The sequence below is a fragment of the Elephas maximus genome, chromosome 1, assembly GCF_024166365.1.
Source record: "Elephas maximus indicus isolate mEleMax1 chromosome 1, mEleMax1 primary haplotype, whole genome shotgun sequence".
In the NCBI taxonomy this organism is placed as follows: domain Eukaryota; kingdom Metazoa; phylum Chordata; class Mammalia; order Proboscidea; family Elephantidae; genus Elephas; species Elephas maximus.
In genome coordinates, this window is record NC_064819.1 from 21,552,502 (window position 1) to 21,573,246 (window position 20,745).

General features: G+C 40.5%; 1 protein-coding gene across 1 annotated transcript in view; it reads left to right on the forward strand.

Moving 5' to 3' along the window:
• ATP13A4 (ATPase 13A4) overlaps positions 1-20,745 on the forward strand; it is a 138,753-nt gene that overhangs the window by 89,972 nt on the left and 28,036 nt on the right. Inside the window, exons 15-20 of the mRNA XM_049880221.1 lie at positions 1,365-1,451; positions 2,012-2,165; positions 3,943-4,054; positions 10,721-10,845; positions 17,862-18,025; positions 19,368-19,490. Of these exons, the coding sequence (XP_049736178.1) occupies positions 1,365-1,451; positions 2,012-2,165; positions 3,943-4,054; positions 10,721-10,845; positions 17,862-18,025; positions 19,368-19,490 (765 nt within the window). The remainder of the gene's footprint in view (positions 1-1,364; positions 1,452-2,011; positions 2,166-3,942; positions 4,055-10,720; positions 10,846-17,861; positions 18,026-19,367; positions 19,491-20,745) is intronic.

Here is a 20,745-nt window from a genome sequence, read left to right on the forward strand (position 1 = left end):
AGGCAAATGGTGATGGAACTTTTTTTTCCAGGTTTTAAACTAGATTTAGGAGCAAATGGTATAGTTCAGGATGAGGAATCTACATCTCTGTGTTCTAGTTTTAGCTGTGCTCTGACTGCTCAACTCTATGAAGTCATCTCTCTCGTTGGGGCCTTAGATTTGAAGACAATAAAATGAGGGAATTGTATTAGAACAGTGGTATTTACATTAAAAAAAGCAAAACAAAAACTGGGATCTTTTCTTTAAAGGAGACCCTATTCAGAAGCGCAGTATATAAAACAAATAGTTGGAGTTGCTCTGGTTGAGATAGAATATGGAGGCAGTGGTGGTTCAACAGTAGAATTCTCGCCTTGCCTGTGAAAGACCCAGGCTCAGTTCCTGGCTGATGCGCCTCATGCGCAGCCATCACTCATCTGTCAGTGGAGGCTGTCTCGTTGCTAGGACGCTGAATAGGTTTCGGTGAAGCTTCCAGGCTAAGATGGACTAGGAAGAAAGGCTTGGCAATCTGCTTCCACAATCAGCCAGGGAAAACCCTTTGGATCACAATGGTATGATTCGGTACTGATAATGAGGATGGTGCAGGAATGGGCAGCGTTTCCTTCTGTCATGTGTGGGGTCGCCATGATTTGGGGGCTGACTCAGAGGCAGCTAACAACAGCAACATCCAGCTCGAATCGTGCGTAATTCTGCAGCAGTCTAATGTAACTTTTTCAATCCTCTGTCCTTCCTGGATTACCGTTCGCTTATCTTTAGGTAGAGATGTCAATTTCCTCTCAGATTTTGTTTTTTTTTTAAAAAAAACACTTAATGAGATGATTACAAAGCACTTTGATATCTTTGGGTAAAAGGTTTCTTTGATTATAATTTGGGGTCATTATTATAGCAATTACTGAGTGTTTACTGAACATTCAACCACGTGTGTCCCAGCTCTGCCCTGCCCTGAGGACTACCAGTCCAAGTTAAATAGACTGGAAAGGGCAGGAAGAGCAGTGAACTCCAGGAGAAGGAAGACCGAGGTGCTTGCTTCACACAAAACACCTCTTGGCTATTCATGCTCACTATTTTCAAGTCAAGCTCTTCAGAAATGGAAATTGAGCCTTTATACAGCACATTCCAACAGAGAAAGCAGGATAAATTGCATAAATAATTCAGAAATGTCTGCCCTTCAAGCTCACAGCATTTCGCATGCATTATTTTCTTCTGTTGGGGGTTAAGTCTGGTTCACCTTCATCTAGCTGAGGGAGGGGCACCAAGAATACATTGATGTGGTCTGAAGTTTTTCTCAAAGGAGGGGTTTGAACATAGTATCAGTGGGTGGACAAAAAAATAAATCTCTGCTATGAAATATCCCATTTGTGAAATAGGAAATGGATATTTCTGGGGACGATTTCCACATCAAGGGAGTGCCGACTCACGCCATGGTAGTTAAGCCCTGCAAAACAGCCAGCCAGGTAAGCCTTTCTCGCCATCCACCTCCCAACAGTCAAGAGCGAAGAGAAACTCCCTTCAGGCTCACAAATTCTGGAGGGTCACAGATGTGTCTTATTTGAATCCCACATGTGGAAATTAGTGAGACTGTTTCCCTTATTTGCTAAAATAAGGATTGAGAGACCAAAACCAAACCTCTTGCCATCAAGTTGATTCAGACTCACAGCGACCTTGTAGGACAGAGTGGAATTGCCCCTTAGGGCTTCCAAAGAGTGGCTGGTGGATTCAAACTGCCAACTTTTTGGTTAGTAGCCAAGCTCTTAACCACTGCGCCACCTTGTTGTTGTTGTTAGGTGCCGTCAAGTCGGTTCTGACTCGTAGTGACCCTGTAGGACAGAGCAGAGCTGCCTCTTAGGGTTACCAAGGAGTGACTGGTGGATTCAAACTGTCAGCCTTTTGGTTCGCAGCTGATCTCTTAACCACTGGGCCACCAGGGCTCCAGGATTGAAGGAGGAGTATTTAATTCCCAGTACCTAGAAACTATGTCGGTATCTCCCTCTCCATTCCCCCGTCTCCTAACCAGGTCCCAGTGGAAGGCATTGCTATCCTGCATCAGTTCCCATTCTCATCAGCACTGCAGAGAATGACAGTCATTGTCCAAGAGATGGGGGGTGACCGGCTGGCATTCATGAAAGGTGCACCAGAGAGGGTGGCCAGCTTTTGCCAACCTGAGACAGGTGAGTGAACAGACTTGGATTATAACTGACAAATCTGTGTTTCTGGCCCAAATGTGTTCCCTCAGCACCTGATCTATGAATCCAATTGCCTACTGGTCGTTGCTAATTGAGTGACACATCAACATCCCAAACAATTCCAAAATCAAGCTTCCTTTTTCTCTCTTCCTATACTTCCGGTCTTGGTGACTGGTTGTCCCCAAGTGTGTTATCACTTTACCTTTCTTTTTTTGGTTGCTTCCTGGCTCCCAGATAATCTCAAACTTCTTTAGGATGTTATATAAGGCCCTTCATGATTTGATCCCATGTATACCTGTTGCCATCTAGTTGGTTCAAACTCAAGACAACATACTATGTGAGAGAAAGAGCAGTCTAGTTGGTCATAGGGTGGAGGGTAAATCAGAATAGGGGAGACTGGTGGCAGGGAGTCACTTTGTCAGCTATTGAAGTGATTCAGCAGGGGGATGATGGCCTGAGCTGAGGCAATGACAGAGGCCATGGATTAGCAACTGCTTAGGTAGAGGCACTGAGGGAGATGGAAGAATTGGAAAATTCCTGGGTAGGGAGTGATGGTGGTACCAGTCACCAAGATGGGACATACAGGGAGAGAGAAAGACAAGCTTGATTGAGATACTGTTTGAGATGAACTGTGCTCCATAGGGTTTCTAATAGCTGTAGATTCACAGGCCTTTCTTCTGAGGTGGCTCTGGGTAGACTCAAGCCGCCAGACAACCTTTTGGTTAGCAGCTGAGCTCCTTAACTGTTTGAACCACCCAGGGACTCCAGCCCTCTGTAGGACTCCCCAGATGTACCTTACCACTTTTATGATCACATAATGTCCTTCTCCTGAGCTGAACTAACTACTCAAGATTTGCTCTATCATGCCTCCATGCCTTGGCTTGTGATGCTCCCTCAGCCTAAATTCCTACCCCCTCCTTCACCTAACCTCCCAGTCTGGTACATGCACCACTAAATGCTTCCGTAAGATCCTGTGATGGTCTGGTATCTTAGTTTTTGCCAGGGTTGCCATAGCAAAATACCACAAGTGAGTGAATTTAAAGAACAGAAATATATTTTCTCACAGTTCTAGAAGCTAAAAGTCCAAAACAAGGTACCAATTGCGTTGATCCCTTCTGTGGAGCTGACTTCCAGGTTCTGGTGATTGCTAGAAATCCTTGGCATTTCTTTGCTGCTTACAGATGCATCCATTTCTGTCATCACATAGTGTCTCCCTCTGTGGTTGTTTCTCTGTGTCCCCTTAATAACACACCACTCAGAAGGGGTTAGGTTTAGGACTCACCCTACTCTGGTATGATCTCATCAACGTAATAAAAGATCACAGTCACAGGTACAAGCGTTAGCAATTTCAGCATATATTTTTGGGCGGCCCAATCCAATTCATAACACCTGTATAATAGCAATGATCTCGTTTGATTGTAATTGTTGGTCTGCTGGCTGCATTTTAATCTCTGCATACCCAATACCTGACCGTAATAGACACTCTATACATGTTTATTGGTTAAACTGGAGAAGAAAAAAATCTCTGCTTTTTCTCCATTCTTTTTCCTTTTCTTGAGTGCTTCCTTCTCCTTTTAGCTTTACTAGATCCCAAGAAGTCAACCCTGACAATGTGGTTAAATGTAGAACTCTGACTGACTTGCGCCATGTACCTTTTTGAGGTGTGTTTCCTTGGGCAAGACTTGGGTCCGTTTGTACAGAAATTCTCAGTCAGCACTGTCTGAGTAACTGTTGCATACTAATCCTGTGTGGTTTTCAACAGTACCAACTAGTTTTGCTAGAGAACTTCAGATTTACACGATGCAGGGCTTCCGGGTCATAGCACTGGCGTATAAGAAATTGGACATCGACCACCACATCACTGCCTTGACAAGGTAAATGGGGAGCATTTTTATAAAGCAAAATGGTTTGGTGGAAAGATTCAATGGACTGGGATGGAACTCAAGGGGTAGGGACTGTGGACCCAGATCCATAGCTTGTTAGCTTCTCGTGCACGAGAGGTAACCGAATGTTGGTAAATGGTGATATAGTCATCCCTCCCTTGTCTAAATTACAAAGCTGATGTGAACATTGGCTGAGAGAATGTATGAGAAATGGCTGTTTAAACTGTAAAATGTGGTGTGATTGTATGGCTTTATGAAAACAGATGTGTGAAACAACCAGTTTCAGAGACTTTGAAATTGTAGTCAAGTATACAAGTGGCTTAAAGAAAATTTTTTTTATTACAGTTGGTGGATTGGTTGAGTGTTGTCATTAGGTGCTGTCAAGTTGGTTTTGACTCATAGCAACCTTATGTACAACAGAATTGTCCTGAACTATCTGCACAGTTGTCACCATTGTTGCAGCCACTGTGTCAATTCATCCCTTTGAGGGTCTTCCTCTTTTTTCCTGACCCTCTGCCAAGCATGATGTCCTCCTCCAGGGATTTTTTTTGTCCCTCCTGATAACATGTCCAAAATACGTGAGATGAGGTCTCACCATCCTTGCTTCTAATGGGCATTCTGGCTGTACTTCTTCCAAGACAGATTTGTTCATTCTTCTGGCACTCTGTGGTATATTCAATATTCTTCGCTAACACTGTAATTCAAAGACATCGATTCTTCTTCGATCTTCCTTATTCATTGTCCAGTTTTTATACACATATAAGGCAATTGAAAACATCAGGGCTTGGGTCAGGCCCACCTTAATCCTTAAAGTGACATCTTTGCTTTTTAACACTTTAAAGAAATCTTCTGCAGTAGATTTGCCCAATGCAAAGTCTTGTTTGATTTCTTTTTTTAATTGTACTTTAAATGAAGGCTTACAGAGAAAATTAGTTTCTCATTAAACAATTAATGCACATATTGTTTTTAGACATTGGTTGCCAACCCCATGACATGTCAACACTCTCCCCTTCTTGACCTTGGGTTCCCTTTACCAGATTTCCTGTCTCCTCCTGCCTCCTAGTCCTTGCCCCTGAGCCGGTGTGCCCATATAGTCTTGCTTTGCTTTGTGGGCATGTCTAATCTTTGGCTGAAGGGTGAACCTCAGGAGTGACTTCTGAAGTGATTTAAAAGGGTATCCAGGGGCCATACTCTTGGGGTTTCTCCTGTCTCTGTCAGACCAGTAAGTCTGGTCTTTTTTTCGTGAGTTAGAATTTTGTTCTAAATTTTTATCCAGGTCTGTCCGGACCCCTTTATTGTGATCTCTGCCAGAATAGTTGGTGGAGGTAGCTTGGCACCATCTAGATGTGCTGGACTCTGTCTGGTGGAGGCTGTGGTAGTTGTGGTATGTTTTTTGATTTCTTGACTGCCGTTTCCATGGGTGTTGGCTATAGATCCATGTAAAATGAAGTACTTGATAGCTTCAGTCTTTTCTCCATTTATCATTTGTTTTTTTTTTTTTTGTTATTGGCCCAGTTGTGAGGATTTTTAATTTCTTTATGTTGAGGTGTAATCCATACTGAAAGCTGTGGTCAGTAAGTGCTTCAAGCCCTCTTCACTTTCAGCAGGCAAGATTGTGTCATCTGTTTATCCAAGGTTGTTAATGAATCTTCTTCCAATCCTATTGCTGTGTTCTTCTTCATATAGTCCAGCTTCTCTGCCTATTCGCTCAGCATACAGATTGAATAAATATGATGAAAGGATACAATGTTTATGCACACTTTTCTTGACTTTAAACCATAAAGCAATGTTTGCCTGAAAAAATTCTTGGTAAAAAATATACAGTTTTATGAAACAAAGAAATATAGCTTGGACTTAACACATAATATGAGAAATGTTTACAGAAAAACAAGAAAAGCTATTGAGGGGAAATTCTAGACAAAGCTTTCATATGAATATATTAAAATAGGGACCCTCAGAAGCTAAAATGGATCAGGGTATTTATTAGTCCAAATAATTTGTTGTTGTTATTGTTGTTGTTTATTATTTTCACTGTTTTTAGCCCACCTTGTTTATTTCACCTTCAATACCGTGTCCAATACTCTATGTTAGCCACTATTGGTAATACTATTGTGCATATAATTAAGGCTGACTTTATTATTTAGACACAAACTCACAATATTTAAATAACAGAGTTCTAACATACTTGTTTTCAATCCTATCAGACTCAGCACTCTGTTGTTATAACTATATTTTGCAATATTTTCTTAAATGTTCTAAATTAAATTTGCATATATTCTCTGTAAAAAAAGTAATATCCTACCTACATAGCAAAACTAAAAGCAAACAATGTGATACATTACAATAAACAATATATATTTCAATAAACACTCAGTGGGCTCCACTAAAATGAAAAGAAGTAACAAGTCCTTAGACCTGTGAGGAGAGTCATTGTTGACGTAAATGCTACATGTGCAAATTGATACAGGAGCGTTAGACACTGGAGTTTCAAATACCACAAGGAGTCTTGCTGTCTGTAAGGTGACTTTGTGAAGTGGTTAAAAACTCTTGGGAAACTTTTGAACAAAACAATACAATCTATTCTCAATTCACATGGTAGGTGCATTCCTGGAAAATTCAACAGAATATTACTATACAAAAATACTTTGTCTTCATATGTAGAACAGAACTAAGGACTAGGCTCAGGAAATAAGAAATAGTGTTTTCGTGTCTATGAATGTCTAGTAAAATATTCAAAAGGCTGCAGAAAAATTCTTTTTTTTTTTTTTACTGTGCTGTTAATGAAAGTTTACAATTCAAGTCAGTTTCTCATACAAAAACTTCTACACACATTGTTATGTGACCCTAGTTGCTCTCCCTGCAATGTGACATCACACTCCTTCTCTCCACCCTGTATTTTCCGTGTCCATTCAACCAGCTCCTGTCCCCCTCTGCCTTCTCATCTCACCTCCAGACAGGAGCTGCCCACATAGTCTCATGTGTCTACTTGAGCCAAGAAGCACACTCCTCACCAGTATCTAATCTTTGTCTGAAGAGTTGGCTTCGAGAATGGTTTTAGCTTTAGACTAACAGAGAGTCTGGGGGCCATGACCTCTGGGGTCCCTCTAGTCTCAGTCGGACCATTAAGTCTGGTCTTTTTACTAGAATTTGAGGTCTGCATCCCATTTTTTTCTGCTCCTTCAGGGATTCTCTGTTCTGTTCCCTGCCAGGGCAGTCATTGGTAGGTAGCCAGACACCATCTAGTTCTTCTGGGCTCAGGATGATGGAGTCTCTGGTTTATGTGGCCCTTTCTTTCTCTTGGGCTCATATTTTCCTTGTGTCTTTGGAATTCTTCATTCTGCAGGATAATTCTTTATTTTGGACTGAACATTGCAGAAAATCTTGGATAGACACCCCCCAAATTTTTTTTTGACTCTATAGACAGTACACCTTTACTGAGCATCAGGGATGTGACCCAACCCTGTCACTTTGTGAATGGGCAAACTGAGATCATTGAGTGTTGGATTCCTGGGCACTTCAGGCCACTCTCCCTGGGGCCAGCTTAATGTGACCCCTGAAACTTTGACTCTTACAACTCTGTATATTTGTGGCAGATCAACTCAGATCAAGGTCACTCAAGACTTAGAGCTAAGAGTGGACTTTGACATTGGCTTTCACGTTTTAGAGAGGAGAAAACTTGGGTCCATGAAAGATGTGACGCATTTGGGAAAGGAACTAAATTTCCCGTGAGCTTACTGCCAGAAATATATCAAGGTGTTGGCAACTATGCTTCTGCTTTCAATTATTGTAGGAAATTATTTGCTTATTTATGAGTTGCAGACTCAAGGTGATGGGGGCCATGTACATAGATGAAGCACTCACGTTGGTGGCAATAGGGAAGGGTGAGGGCAGGAGAGTACATCCTCTGACCAAAGTCACTGATGTTTGTACTTTTTAAAATCAGGTGAAGTCTCAACCCAATTCAGTAGTAGGATCTGATCACAGGTCTTCAATTTGCCTCTCTTGTCTGAAAGCCACATCACCACTTCCTACTGCCGATCTTTTGGTTAGCAGCCAAACTCTTAACCACTACACTACCAGGAATCCCATGTCTACTCATATCATATCTACTTAATCTTTCCTAAACCCTGAGTAGTGAAGAACATTCTTTCTATTTTATGTGGTTACTCAGGGTGCTTCCAGCACCAATATCATGATCTATTTGTGGGTTATTGGCCAGCTTTATGCATATTTCATCCTTTAGAAGTCACATGGGTGCTAAGAACATGAGGTGAACATGAGAACAGGGATGACAATGTTCCCTTTGTATTGAACTCATCACTCTTTATTAGTTTTAGAAACTTTAGGAGCAGATATAATGTCTGTAGGTAGCAGAAAATGATAGCATACCATTCCAAGTTGCAAAGCTTGAGACCCCTCAAGGGACTACTTAGTATCTTTATTTCTTGGCTCACATTGAATGCCCATGAAAAGAAGAATCAAGTAGTGCTAGACTAGAAAAGACCTTGGAAATGCGTTAATTCCACTCCCTTTCTTTTACAAAACAGGAAATAAATTACCAGATAAAGAAAGTGATTTACCCATGATCACATAGCAAGGCAGTGACAGAGCTGGGGTTAGAACTCTGGTCTCCTGATTATTGTGCATTGAACCTTGCAAAGTCTGGGAGCCAGAGGAACCAGAAATCTGAGTGCCAAGTTGTGCCACAAGCAGCAGAAGACATTTTATCCCTGGAGCCATTTTCTTGGCCCATTCTGGTACCTTCTGGTTGGCCCATGTCATATCATCTCTGAAAATATCTAAAGTCTGAGGCCTTGGTATGAGGGTCACTAGAAAATTGGAAGATCTCAATCAGGCATTAATTACTTATCCTTGAAAGACCAGTTCAAATATCACCCCCTCCAGGAAGGCTTTTCCAATCACTCCATCCAGAATTGTTTGCATTTCCCCCTCTTTTTCTTGAGCCCATAACCAAGGTGGTCATGTCTAACCTTTTCCTTCCTGCTCAGTGTGAAATCTATGGAGTTAGGGGCTACTATATTCTCTTCATATTCTCATATTCTCGCTTCTTTTTTCCTTAGTCTTGTTCCTTGCTCTTATTAGGTGCTCAGTAAATGGTTATTGACATGAATTTGGGATACCTGTGAGAACCCACTAACAGTAGAGTTTCTTACAGAGGAAATCAATTTTCCTGGCAAATAATTGTCAGGATAGGAAAGAGAATATTCAAATCAGGCAAACATTTGTTGAGCACTCCTGCGTATGAGGCTGTGGTTGAGCACAGAGTCGAATCAGGCTGGCCTTGCCCTCAAGGAGTGAGGCAGAGAGACAGATTAGAAAGCAAATGGTGACAATATATGGACAAATAAAATACGAGAGAAACTGAGCTAGAGGTAATATGTCAAGAAAGCAATTAGTTCTCTCTGTGGAGGCCCTTATGGAGGAGGAGGCATTTGAGCTGGACCTCGAAATATAAGAAAGCTTTCAATGACAGATCATCAGGAACTTGTAACCCTTTCCCTTATACAGATAAGGAGGAAATGTATTATGACATTCTAGAGCAAATATCTAGAGACGGTTAAGAATAGAGCATGTTCAGCGAATGGTGAATGGTCCAATTTGGCTGGTGGCCAGGGTGGGCGGAGAATTTGGGGATAGATGAAGCTGAAAAGGTAGTTTGGAGTCGGATCCTTGAGAACTCTGAATACCTGGTTCAGAAGAACAGAGAATGCTGTCCTTCCATGCCTGCTCTGAAGTGAGTGCTGCAAACTGGGTCCACTTCCTGTTACTGTGGAGGTATTGGCAGCTTCCTGGTAGCATCACTGATGCTATTCCATGCCCCTGGCAGATGTGAGGGCCAGAACTAAGACATGCATGGAAAACAAGACAAGGGGGCAGGGTGCTGCTTTCTTGTTTTTTGGCTCAAATTAGGGAGTGCTGGTGTCTTGCTCTTATGTCTGCTAGAGGTCTCTGGGTCCCAGATAAATGAATCAGGAGACATTTTTGAGCCCTTGTCCTACATGTTCTTCCCTGTACTTGGTGGAATGTCTTGAAAGTGTTCAGAGGACTGGCCTTGCTTACTTGCAGAAACATTCACACTTTCTGCAGAAGAGCAATGCATTTGGTTTCGGGAGAGGGAGGAATGGGTGGCGATGGTGGTGGTAGTGCTAATACATAAATACAGCTTGTTGAGATTAGGGTCTCATGCTTCCTGGGTTAAAATAACATTTCATTTCCTTTTCTTTTTCTGGATACTTACTTATTATTTTTTGATGTTTTGTGCCAGAACTAGAACTACTCTTTGGTAGTTGCCAATAGATGAGATAATAACAATCAGGATAGCCACAGTAGGTGTAAGAGACCTTTGTGGTCATTTGGTTCATTTTCTAGGAAGGCTAAAGCCAATCTTTTGCTTACTAGGTACTCCCTTCCTCTTGATTCAGTCGGAGTAAATGTCTCAATATCATTTGTGCCCCATTCTGTCTTCTTTCTGCATAGCTCTTGGCACATATTCAGTGTCTAAAGAATGGCGCTCGAATGAGTGAGTAGAAATCACTCTGACGGGAAGGTTTTTGCCTTTGTTTTTGTTTTACTTCCAAAAAGAAAGTAAAAAAAAAAGTAAAAGCTATTTCTGTTCAATCATGTATATATTTCAAGGGAGAAGGTGGAGGCAGACCTGATATTTCTGGGATTGCTGATCTTGGAGAATCAACTGAAGGAAGAGACAAAACCTGTCCTGGAAGAGCTCATCTCGGCCTGCATAAGGACTGTAATGATCACAGGTATAGAAAAAAGGCTTCTGTGAAAACACTAAAACTTTGGTGTGGACAGAGAGAGAGAGATTCGCTCATTTAATAAATATTGGTGACCACCCACTATGGAGCAGATGCTATTCTAGCAGCTGGAGATGGGTGAACAAAAGGCAAGATCACTGCTCTCATCCAGCTTACATTCCAATGGGATGAGATAGAAAAATCAACCAATCAATCAAATAAGCAATTAATAATAAGTGTTATGGAGTCCACTGGTGCTGCAAATGGTTAGACACTCAACCACTAACTGAAAGTTTGGTGGTTTGAACACTCCAGAGGCACCTTGGAAGAAAGGTCTAAAGATCTGCTTCCAACAGGTCACAACCTTGAAAACTCTATAGAGCACAGTTCTACTCTGCAACGCACGGAGTCCCCTTAAATTAGAATCAACTCAACTGCATCTGTTTTGTAACTAATATTATACAAATTTGTACAAAAAAGTATGTACTCTGGGTGGCACAATTAGTTAACTTCCTTGGCTGCTAACCAAAAGGTTGGGGGTTTGAGTCCACCCAGACGTGCCTCAGAAGAAAGTCTTGGTGACCTACTTCTGAAAAACCAGCCATTGAAAACCCTATAGCGCACAGCTCTACTCTGACACACTTGGGGTCACCATGAACCAGAATCGACAGCAACTGTTAGTAAGTGTTATGAGGCACACAAAGCAGGGTGGTGAGATAAAGCGTGTCTTGTTGGCTACTTTAGCTGAGGTGGTTCAGAGAGGCCCCTCTGAGAAGGTGACATTTGAGATCAGACCTGAATGAAAAGAGGCATACAAAGGCAATGATTTACCTATTGTGAAGTGATTAAAAAAATTAAAAAAAGTGATAGGAGGAGAAAAAGGTGTAGACTTGTGTGGTTTGCAAGCTACACTGAAGGTCCATAAACAGAGATCTATGATTCTGGAGATAAAATGATCCCATCCCCTCTACTCTCACTCTCAGACCCCAAATCACACAAACAAGCTGCAGCGAGAAAGGATTATGCAGGAGAAATGTGTGAGATGTTTTCGTGAATGCTTGGGAGTGGAAGCTACAATTTAATCAGGAAAAGGACTAGAGGTGAATAAATGATTTCTTAATGAATTAATATTTTTAAGGGCATTGCACACACAGGTTGCCTCAAAATTCCAAGCAGCTATATTACTGCTAGGATGAGGGTTCTACCCAGTGGCATCAACCACTCCATGGGCGCTACGTCCTTCCAGTATGATTGAGCTGTACACGTGAGATATTCACGAAGTGTTGGCAAATGAAAGACATTTGAATTGCTCACAGACCACATACAGCATACAACAGGAAACTCTTCCATGATGAGTGGTCCCCCCTGGCTTGAAAGCTGTCTGGATGGAGATGGAAAATTCTTCTACGCGTGCCCCCACTTTGCACTGTGAGAAAGGGACTAGGACAGGTCCATGATGAGAGTTCCCTCCAGGCCAAAATCTGTCCAGGTGGGACAGAAACTCTTTTGTGCGTGCCCCATGGTGCACCATAAGTGAAGGACTAAGAGGGTCTTCCTCACTCAGTTTGATGATTCAGGGGTTCTGTGCCTCACTACGCACATTACAATGTAGATTTTTCTACCTGACCACCCACGAAGGGGGTAGTTAGACATCTGGGCACCAGCCTGGAGTTGTATTTCTTTAATCTTGTTAGTTATTAAGCTTTAAGGGGGTGGTTTGTTTGGACACCTAAAGATGTTAGCAGGAGGAGGAACGGAGAAGACCATGGCTACTGAACTAATCTGAAGGACTGTCTCTTCCCATTGAATGTATGTTTAGATTCCTGTTGGTATATATTTATCAACCTTATATGTATCTGATTATTAAAGCCAAAATTTAAATAATACTTTTTAATTTCCTCCAATGTAAATGTAAAATTCAGAAGTGTATTTCTCACTCATGTTCCTTTTGCAGCTTCCCAGAATTTGTTAATGTTATCTAAAGACTGGGCTGAATATAAAATTCTCGTATCAAAGTTCTTCTCTTCAAAATTCTGTTAATTGCTGCTTCCGTTATCTTTTTTTTCGTATTATTATTGCAGAAGAGAAGTCTGATGTCAGAATTTTGTTCTTCTGTTGTCAGAATTTTGTTCTTTTATACTTACCTTGTTTATTTGGTCTGGGTATTTAAAAACTTTTTTCTTTGTCTTTATAATTTAAAGCATTTTGAGGCTACTTTTTAAAACCAAATTGCATTATATTTATCACCTAATTTACAATGCTGTTTTTATTTTTGTCCATCTCTTTTTCCTTTTTTTTTTTTGCTGGTTTGATCATGTTGCTCTTCATTCCATTTTTTGCTCTTGTTAATTTGGATCATCTACTGTAATTTTTTCATTCTATCAATGGCTGTTTTCCCTTTCCTTGTTCTCATAATCAGACATATTGATTCTATTATTTGTGTCACCAAGATACAATATTTCCCAACCAAGGCACATACTTACCCCCACCTGCACTTCCCCTGAACCCAATTCTGGAGTTGGGAATGCTGGAGTACTTGTATGGAATTCTCCCTCTCTTTGTGTTCTCCTCCTCTCTCCAAAAGACTTTTAGATTACTTATTCTCTCCCATTCTATTCCCCCAAAACGATCTAAGTGTTGCTGCGTTAGCTCACTAGTTATTAAATTTCCTCTTTCTGTTTCAAAAGTCTTTATTTAGCATTTAAATGCAGATCCTTATAACTTATTCATAACCATTTAGAAATATGTAGAAATCAGAGTTCATCTCCCTCCACCTTCTTCAGTTCCTCTCCCCTTCTCCTGAAATTTCTACTATGTTTCTTTACTTATTTGATTATAATTTTTCCCGAGTATTGTTCTTGGATGCAATAGAGGGGTTTTATGATCTCTGATTTCTTACACGTTGTTGTTAGGGGCCGTTGAGTTGGTTCTGACTCAGAGTGACCTTGTGTACAACAGAATGAAACACTACCCAGTCCTGCTGCATCCCCACAATCCTTGTTCTGTTTGAGCCCATTGTTGCTGCCACTTTGTCAATCCATCTCATAGAGAGTCGTCTTCTTTTTCACTGACGCTTTACTTTACCAAGCATGATGTCCTTCTCCAGGGACTGGTCTCTCCTGGTAACATGTCCAAAGTACGAGAAGTCTTCCCATCCTTGCTTCCAAAGATCACTCTAGCGGTATTTCTTCCAAGACAGGTTTTCTGGCAGTTCATGGTATATTCAATATTCTTCTCCAACACCATAGTTCAAAGACATCAATTCTTCTTCAATCTTCCTTATTGATTATCCAGCTTTTGCATGCATGCGAGGCAATTGAAAATGTCATGGCTTGGGTCAGGCACCCCTTAGTCCTCAAAATGACATCTTTGCTTTTGAACACTGTATTTTTTACATATCCTGGGCTATCTTTCTTTTCACCTGCTAGGTGAATGCTATCTTGCCTGGGTATAGGATTTTTATTAATGTTGTATAGATGCTACGGAAGCCCTGGTGGCATCGTGATCAAGTGCTACGGCTGCTACCCAGAAGGTTGGCAGTTTGAATCCACCAGGTGCTCCTTGGAAACTCTATGGGGCGGTTCTACCCTGTCCTATAGGGTTGCTATGAGTTGGAATCGACTCGACGGCAATGAATTTTGGTTATAGATGCTATTCCTTTGTCTTTTGGCTTTTGGTATTGCACATTATAAGTCCATTGTCAGTCTAATGTAGATAACTTGTTCTTTTCTGTGTATAGCCTTTTTCTTAAACTTCGAGTTTAGAAATGTTACCAGGGTACCCCTGTATGTCTGTCTTTTCTCATTAATTTAGTCTGGAACATACAAGGACTTTTAATCTGTCTTTCTCTTAGAAACATTTCCTCTCTTGTTCAGCTAATTAGTGCCTTTGTCTCTCTTTCCTTTTTCCTTCTTATTATTCACATGTCAGGAGTCCTGGATCTATCCTCTCAATTTCTTATTGTTTTTCTTGTAATTGTCATATTTTTGTAATTTTGCTTTAAGATTTTTTTTTTTTGCACTCAATTTTTTCAAACTGCAAACTCAGGTCTCAGTAATGACCATAGTCTCTTTCAAATCACCTAGTGAATTGCTAAATTTTGTTTTGAAAGTAGAAGTGGCTCTAGAAAACACTGGGTTTTTGTTGTTGTTTGGTTGGTTTGTTGTTGGTGCTGCATCTGAGTTTCCTTAGTGCTCTCACTGCTTTCAATGTAGGTGTCATTGGCCTCCAGCAGCTGCTCACCTTTGTCATGTGTTCTGGTTGTTCTACCTGATCTTTTCTTACCTAGCTTCTGGAACTCTTAGGTTGTTATATTTCTTTGTCAGGTGATCAAGGCTCAGCCTGGGCTGCATCTCCTAAACAGTGGAACTGTCGTGGGTAGTGGGTGGCAAAGGGGGTCTGTGGTGCCCTGCTGAGGCATCTGGAGGAAGCCTCTTAGCTCTCAGGGCTCTCTGTACTCTTCCAACCTCAGAGCAGAGCAGCTTCTTCCCACTAGTTCAGCTCTTTGGACTCATTGCCATCGAGTCTATTCCGACTTACAGTGACCCTGTAGGACAGAGTCAGACTGCCCCATAGGGTTTCCAAGGCTGTAATCTTTATTTTTTTTAATCTTTATGGAAGCAGACTGCCACATCTTTCTCCCACGGAGCACTGGTGGATTTGAATTGTTGACCTTTTTTGGTTAGCAGCTGAGGGCTTAACCACTGTGCCACCAGAGCTCTTTGGAAGATCCTCATAAATATTTCAGTAGCAACCTGAGAGAAGCTGTGTTAGGGACAACCAGCAAGACGCTGTATAATTTGTTTTTTAGTTGCTGCTCTAGGGATCGCAATATACTTACCTACCCTTTCAAGAAGCCAGACATGCAAACCCCTTACTCTCTCCTCTCTGTGTTATCGTTGTCATATGTATCACATGCATCAAAAACCCTGCCAGACAATATTATAGTTTTTACTTTCAACAGTCAAGAGTTAAAGGACAAAAGTGGAGGAAAACAGTCTTTTATATGTACCAGGATATTTATTATTTCTGTTGCTTTTCTATCATTCCTGAAGTTCCATTTTTTCCTTCTGATGTCATTTCCTTTCAGCCTGAAGAACTTCCTTTAGCATTTCTTTTTGAGTATCACTGCTGGTGACAAATTATTTTAGTTTTCCCTTATCTGAGAATGTCTTTATTTCTTCTTCATTCCTGAAGGGGATTTTCACTAGCTAGAAAAAAAAAAAAAAAAAATTTTTTTTTTTTTTTATAGCAGCTCTTTTCTTTCAGCACTTTGAAGAAGTTGTTCCATTGTCTTCTTGCTGCCATGGTTTTTGATGAGAAGCATATCTTTTACCAAATAATTTTTCCCTTATATATAATACATTGTTTTTCTCTATATGCTTTTAAGATATTTTATCTTTGATTTTCAGCAGTTTGATTATGTGTCTGGGTGTTCTACCCACTGAGTTTATCCTATTTGGGGTTCATTGAGCTTTTTGAATCTGTAAATTTGAGTCTTTTACCAAATTGGGGAAATTGCCAACTATCATTTCTTCAATTTTTTTTTTTTTTTTTTTTTTTTTAGCTCCAGTGTCTTTCTTCTCTCTTTCTTGGGCTCTAATGATGTGAATGTAAAACCTTTTGATAGTTCTGAGGCTATGTTCATTTAAAAAAAAAAAAAAAACTCTCTGTTCTTTAGATTGTGTAATTTCTACTGATCTGTCTTCTAGTTTATTGACTCTTTCCTCTGTCATCTCTTTTCTGTTCTTGAGTCCAACCAGTGAATTTTTTTTTCTGGCATTATATCTTTCAATTCTAAACTATCCATTTGGTTCTTTTTTATAGTTTATGTTCCTCTGTTGAGAACTTCTATCTTCTCAATTATTTAAAGAGTATTAACTTTTACCATAAGAAGGAGGCTTATAATAACTGCTTTAAAACTCTTGTCTGATAATGCCAATATCTGGATTATCTTGGGATGGCATCTGTGGATTGTTTCTTCCTAAAACATTGGCCAAATACAAAGGTTTTTCATATGTTAAGTATCCTGAGCATTTTGAATATTATATTGTGAAATTTGGTATCCTGTTAAAATCCTGTGGAGAATATTGATTTTTTTTTTTTTTAGCAAGCAATCACAATTTGTCTTATCTATTGTAGGTGGTGGATCGAATGTTAGTTTAGATTTCAAAGCTTTTGCTATACTATTTGGGCTGCCCCACTCGGGGATTAGTCTGCGTCATAAGAGGCAATTTATATTTTACTTCAGCTCTTAAAGGTTTGCTATATGTTTTTAGGTCTGTTACACATACTGTGGCTCTAGGCTGAGCCTAGGGCTTATCTAGGTTCATATATTGAATTAGTCCTTTTACTCAGCTCTCTCCTTTCCAGGATTTCCCTTATACCTTCTAGCCCATAGGGTCCCTTTTGACTGTTTCTCTGGCCAGAAAGCCTGAGTTTAATTTGGAGTTTTAGCTGCTTGCACAGCTTTAGAACCCGGGCCCACCCTCATGTCAAAAGTACAAGAGGAAAGAGAAGGAAAAAAAGGACACTCTTCTACATGAACTCCCTTCCACATGTTCTGGCTGATTTTGTTGACTTTTAAGTGTCCTTAGGTAGCTGCTTTTTGTGTTTTGTGCAGAGTTTTCAGCTGTAATCAGTAGAAGAGATAGATTGCAGAGGACTTGCTCCATCTTAGCTGGAAGTGGAACTACCAGATACTATATTAAACCAGAAGACTTTTGCTCAACTCTTGCAAAGCTACCAACAAAAGACATAAATAGATTTGAATTTTGTCTTTTCATTTTTCCTGCCCACTCTCTGGCAAAAATACACTGGTAGGTCATGAAGTAACCAGATGAAAAGCAGTAAGAACCAGAAAAAGGATCATGGAATTATGGAAGACCAGGACTGACTCTGAAAGACTTTGGGGTTTATTTTTCTCCACACCTAAAATAAGGTTCAAACTCCTTTCCTCACCTTGCCAGGCCCTACATGAGTTGGCTCTATTTTTTCAACCTTATTTGGGCATATCTTACTTCTAGGTGACAATCTTCAGACTGCAATAACAGTGGCCAGAAAGTCTGGGATGGTTTCTGAAAACCAGAAAGTCATTCTCATTGAAGCAGATGAAACCAGTGGATCTTCATCAGCGTCTATCTCTTGGAAATTAGTAGAAAAGAAGTACCACATTGTATATGGCAATCAGGTATACCTGGAAACAGACCTTCCACTCTAGTACCTAATTTGTCTCACAGCTTTGGTGACTGAATAGCTTTGGCCAGCAGGGATGTGTAGGTGACAAAGAGTCACCATACTTCTCCAAATGTCGGACACATATGCAGATCATGAACTCAATTATATCACTTTCCTACACAATTCTTACGGAGCTATAAGGTACAGTGCTTTCTGAGTGCTTGAAATAATCCATTTTCTTAAACTTAAAAAAGAAGTTGTTGGATCTGTATGAGAAAGAATATAGTAAGTGGGGCTGCAAATCTCATTCCCCATTTTTCTGTTGCTTGTCAGCCACCTCAATGGGCTTTCCTGGGAAAGACCCCACTATGTGCAGTGGAAAATCAGACTATGCATCTGAGTGGGTGTTATGGATTGAATTGTGTCACCCCAAAATATCTGTCAACTTGGCTAGGCCATGATTCCCAGTATTGTGTGATTATCTACCATTTTGTCATCTGATGTGATTTTCCTGTGTTGTAAATCCTGCCTCTATGATGTTAATAAGGCAGGATTAGAGACAGTTATGTTAATAAGTCAGACTCAATCTACAAGATTAGATTGTGTCTTAAATCAATCTCTTTTGAGATAATAAAAGAGAAAAGTGAGTAGAGAGACAGGGGGACCTCATACCACCAGGAAGAGCCAGGAGTGCTTGTCCTTTGGATCTGGCCTCCCTGTGCTGAAAAGCTCCTAGACTAGGGGAAGATTGATGACAAGAATCTTTCCCCAGGGTCAACACAGACAGAAAGCCTTCCCCTGGAGCTGACATCCTAAATTCGGATTTCTAGCCTCCTAGCCAGTGAAAGAATAAATTTCTCTTTGGTAAAGCCTTCCACTTGTGGTACTTATATTACAGCAGCACTAGATGACTAAGAGAGTGGGGAGAAAAAGTTTTACTCATTTTTCTCCAGTCTTCTCAGTATTCTGTCTCTATTGTGTCCTTGTGGAACAATATTAATTCTGTAAGGAAAAAAAAATAGTAAGTTCTCACTTCAGGGAGAGATTTGTTAAGCTGCAGTGCTTTTGTACTTTACATTTGAAAAGGGTGAAATGTGTTCTTCTCTGGGACTCTATGCGATCAAATCAGGGTGAGAACAGGACACGAGTAAGTGTTATTCTCCTGTTCACTAGGGGCTGGCACGTACAATGATATATCCAGCAAAGAGAAAGTGCCTTTCTGCAGAAACAGGGCTGGAGTGTAACTTTTGAAGAGAGACTGTGGTCTATCTTTGTTGCCTTCTCTCAGATATACTTGTGGTCTTAACCACTCTATCCAGTAAAAGGGTCCAAAATAACTGTGTCTTGCTTTTCAGGACAATTACATTAACATCAGGGAAGAAGCCCCTGGTAATGACAGACAAGGAAGTTATCATTTTGCCCTAAGTGGGAAATCCTTTCAGGTTATAAGTCAACATTTTAGCAGCCTATTGCCAAAGGTAAGTTCTAAGAGAGTGCTAATCTCACGGTAAATATGCTGAAGATTGTGCCTACAGAGAATGGTCCTAAGTAATATCAAACCTCTAACTAGGCAAGATACAGCTATTGAGTGGTTAGTTCCATGCGCTATAAGGAAGGCAGATATTTTTGCAGAAGGTACTGTTATCTCGTTTTCTAATAGATTTCAAATAAGTAAACTTGATCAGCCAATTTTCTACCATCTGCAGGACTGACGTGTCAATGACTTCTGAAGTCATAAGAATTGCTTTTGGGTAGCTATCGCTATACTGCTATGGTTAAGGATCTCATCCAAAACCAACCAAACCCATTGCTGTTCAGTTGATTCCAACTCATAGCAACCCTATAGGACAGAGTAGAACTGCCCCATGGAGTTTCCAAGGAGCACCTGGTGGATTTGAATTGCTGACTTTTGGTTAGCAGCCATAGCTCTTAACCAGGGTTTCTAAGGGGCTCATAGTATTATGAAAATACTAAGATAATACAGGAAGCAGGCCAAGAATAGAGAACTCTGCTAGGTTTTTGACAGAGGGGTTCTGTCCTGAAGAGGGTCAAACTTAAAACATTTCTCATAAAGAACAAACCCGTAGTGGGGGCAAGTAGGTTATATATATGTAAATAACATATGAATGAACTAGAGAAAGATTGTATCCAATGTAGCCCAAACAGAAATTATTCGTATTCAATTGCTCATCATTTTAGTTCTGTTGTAAGAAAAAAAGAGTAAATACTTTGAGATGGAGTAAGTACTAAGCTGAGTTTACTCCCAGGAAGAGAAGAGAACACACAGATATAAAACACAGGAGGATTTAGGGTCTATAGGATAGACCTTAGGTAGAGGCAGCTGGTTATAGCCTTTTATATTCCCAAACCGCCAGTGTTCCACAGACCAAATTACTTTTAGGATATTAGTTGAGGTTCACAACTGGTTGAATTCAGATGGTATGGTTAAGCCACAGGCCACATATAGTAACTATTTCACCATTGGCCGAATGATTTTCTAGAAGCAGTTACCTCCTCCCTCCTCTCCTGACACATGCTACCTTGCAATTTCTCATACTCTACTAGTGCAAGGTTCCATTAAGCCCAGAATTTTTTAGGACCACATTCCCCATGGTAGCTAAGTTCCTATAGGTCACTATTTTCACCACAGTTAATTAAGCAGTCATCTTTACTAATTTATGGTCTTCACTGGTTACTTATCTGATGACTGAAGTCTCAACGACTATCTTATGA